This window comes from Triticum dicoccoides, chromosome 6A (assembly GCF_002162155.2).
Source record: "Triticum dicoccoides isolate Atlit2015 ecotype Zavitan chromosome 6A, WEW_v2.0, whole genome shotgun sequence".
Taxonomy (NCBI): Eukaryota; Viridiplantae; Streptophyta; class Magnoliopsida; order Poales; family Poaceae; genus Triticum; species Triticum dicoccoides.
Window position 1 is genome coordinate 51067383 of NC_041390.1, and position 2818 is coordinate 51070200.

The 2818-nt window shown below is 44.0% G+C and overlaps 1 protein-coding gene across 13 annotated transcripts in view; it reads left to right on the top strand.

The window, feature by feature from the left end:
- LOC119314696 overlaps window positions 1–1045 on the top strand; it is a 5293-nt gene extending 4248 nt beyond the window's left edge. For all 13 annotated transcript variants that reach the window (XR_005152416.1, XR_005152418.1, XR_005152417.1 and 10 more), the window contains one exon: window positions 582–1045. Coding sequence is in view for 3 of the 13 variants with exons in the window: in XM_037589397.1 (XP_037445294.1) it covers window positions 582–602 (21 nt within the window). In the remaining 10 variants the exon portion in view is untranslated. The remainder of the gene's footprint in view (window positions 1–581) is intronic.
- Window positions 1046–2818: the final 1773 nt, after the last annotated feature.

Sequence of the window (2818 nt, forward strand, 5' to 3'; positions counted from 1 at the left end):
CCCTTGATTGCAGTCTAGTGTTGCGCCAATTGTAAGTCTCATTGTTGGTCAAGGATACATGGTTGTTCTAATTGCACATGCATCTTCAACGTTACCCTGGTTATCGTTGTTTTCAGAAGCGGGAATTGGTTTAACAATTTACTCTCTTTTGAGAAAATCGCTAGTTGCAGAACATTTTATTTCTGTATCATGTACTGTTTGGCATTTTCCATTTAAAATGGAAGGATTACCTCCTACACTGCAGGTTATCTTATTTGTTCTTAGTTATTTGTTTCCAGTAAGCATGAATTGAATGATCACGTAAGCGATACCACTTGATATTGTTCAAAAAATGAAAGTATGCCCTGACTGAAGATTTTAGCTTTCTTTTCTTCAGAAGATAGAAGGTTTCTGGCTTGTTAACAACAATATAAGTTCTATGATCTGCTACCCTTGTATATTTTGTCTTTGGTTAGACCAGAAGTTATTGACCTTGGTCAGTAGATCACTCTTAAGTTTCAGTTGTGGATGAAATGCTTCTTTCTAGATGTTTAGTCCATCAAGTACTATGAATCATTTGGTTTCCATTCATGTTTTTTCAGACACTTGAGATGGAGGCCTGATTGTTGCAGTTTCAATAGCTCAGGGAGCACCTCCTCGCTGGCAACCCCTTCGTCACCAAGCTTGTCGTGGAGTGCGTCGTGGGGTCATCGCCAATGTCTTCTTTATTTTGAGAAGCATCATTCACCGCCTCTAGACAGGATCGTCGGCGACCGCCACTGCCGCGTGTGGGAGCCATGAACTCTGCCTTACCATACAAGGAATTGTGCCTCCACTTTTGGACAATGTGCGATATGTATACCATTACCAAAACTGCTTACCCTTCCTTTTGAACCAGCTAGCATATATGTAATGCATAGTTTAACCAACTATGCAGCTGATTGCTACTTCTCCAAATGAAGCCTGCTTTCAACTCTAATGATCTGGATTACTACTCAAGGGATTTGGCATGCTTTATGGTCATTGGTTAACAAGGTTCTCAGTTGTACATGCATGTGTGGCAGTAGAAAAAGAAAGAAGCAGCCGAAGGGGTGCCTCCTACCTGGCACCGCCCAGCTTTCTCCTAAGCGGTGCCACCGGGTGGCGCCCCAACTACTAGTATAATAACTACTGCTCCATGACCTTTCATCAAGAGGACGTGCCACTCTAAGGGCCTCTCAGGTCATAGGATTGGAGAACTACATGACTAGGTAATATCTCACATGCCGCTGTGGAAATTGGTTGCAATATATTACTTCATAAGATTTGATTGTGTGAAATTTGAGGATGAGAATGAAGACAAAATACATTTGATGTATTGTATTTGATTATTATATAGCTGTAAAATATCTATTGAATATAGAAGCTGTGTTTTTCATGCATGTTGAGAGGAAAAAAAATAGTGGGGCTGACGAAGTGCGATGTGTCATGTTGAGAGAAATAGTATAAGTAACATTTTCCATTGATGTTTTGAGAGAAATAAAAATAGTGGTGTGGATGAGGCGGCATGTGTGCATGTTGAGATAAATAGAAGTAGTGGGATCATCTACTTAAGCATTTAAAATTTGGATGACGGAGTGGTCAATAACATATGAAAGATAAATGAATTCTAACAAGAGGTTTGAGTGGAGGGAATTGTTCCTCCAGAATAGAGTGCAGATGAATCATAAAGAAAACTTCGCAAGGAGATGCAAGCACTGACGGGTGTACTACAACCGTCGGTGTTGCAAGTAGTGATGACGGAGCTGCAACCGTCAATGATCGTGTTGCACACAAGTTTGCAAGACGAGCAAGGTCATTGATGCCATGAGCGATGCTACGAGGTTGTTTGACAACCAACCATCCATGTTGCGAGGTGCTGGGGCGACGATTTGGCAATGTTATGACCAACTTAGGGAATGAGATAGTAGGAGGAGGCGCAGGAGAGATGAGAGAGAAAGGGGCGTTCTCTCTCTCTCTCATGCATGTTGGCGAAGGGGGATCAACAGTTGTGAATGTGTATATGGAGCTGCGTGGGAGGTGATCAATTGGGGCCTTCCATCGGTGGGCCGACGCCTAGCATCCTCCTACATATATTGTCGGAGTAAATGACCACGGGTAGCCTCATCAGCTCCCCATGGTATTTCAAGACATTGGGGCCGACTGCATCCCTCACACCTCCCGAATGAACGACTGTTCCCTTGAGACAGCTGGTCCAAGCGGCCGGCTGCTAGAAGGCGGCAGGATACCAGAAGGCGGCTACGAGGCGGCCGGCTTCCAGCAGGCGGCCCCTCGTGCCCTCAAAGTTCGCACCTACATCACTATGACAGGACGGGGCGTGGCTACAATGCGGCCTGCCACCCCTGAATCCTGGACTAAGCGCGGCTACAGTAAGGGCGTACCTGGTGGATGCCCCCACCCAGCGGGGTACTGTAGCCACGCTGCTCGTGACATCACCTATTGCCTAGGGAGCTATGCTCCACGATGGCCTGTCGGTACTGAAGGAAATATGCCCTAGAGGCAATAATAAAGTTGTTATTTATATTTCCTTATATCATGATAAATGTTCATTATTCATGCTAGAATTGTATTAATCGAAAACTTAGTACATGTGTGAATACATAAACAAACAGAGTGTCACTAGTATATGCCTCTACTTGACTAGCTCGTTAATCAAAGATGGTTAAGTTTCCTAGCCATGGACAAAGAGTTGTCATTTGATGAATGGGATCACATCATTAGATTGTTGGGGAACGTAGTAATTTCAAAAAAAATCCTACGCACACGCAGGATCATGGTGATGCATAGCAATGAGAGGGGA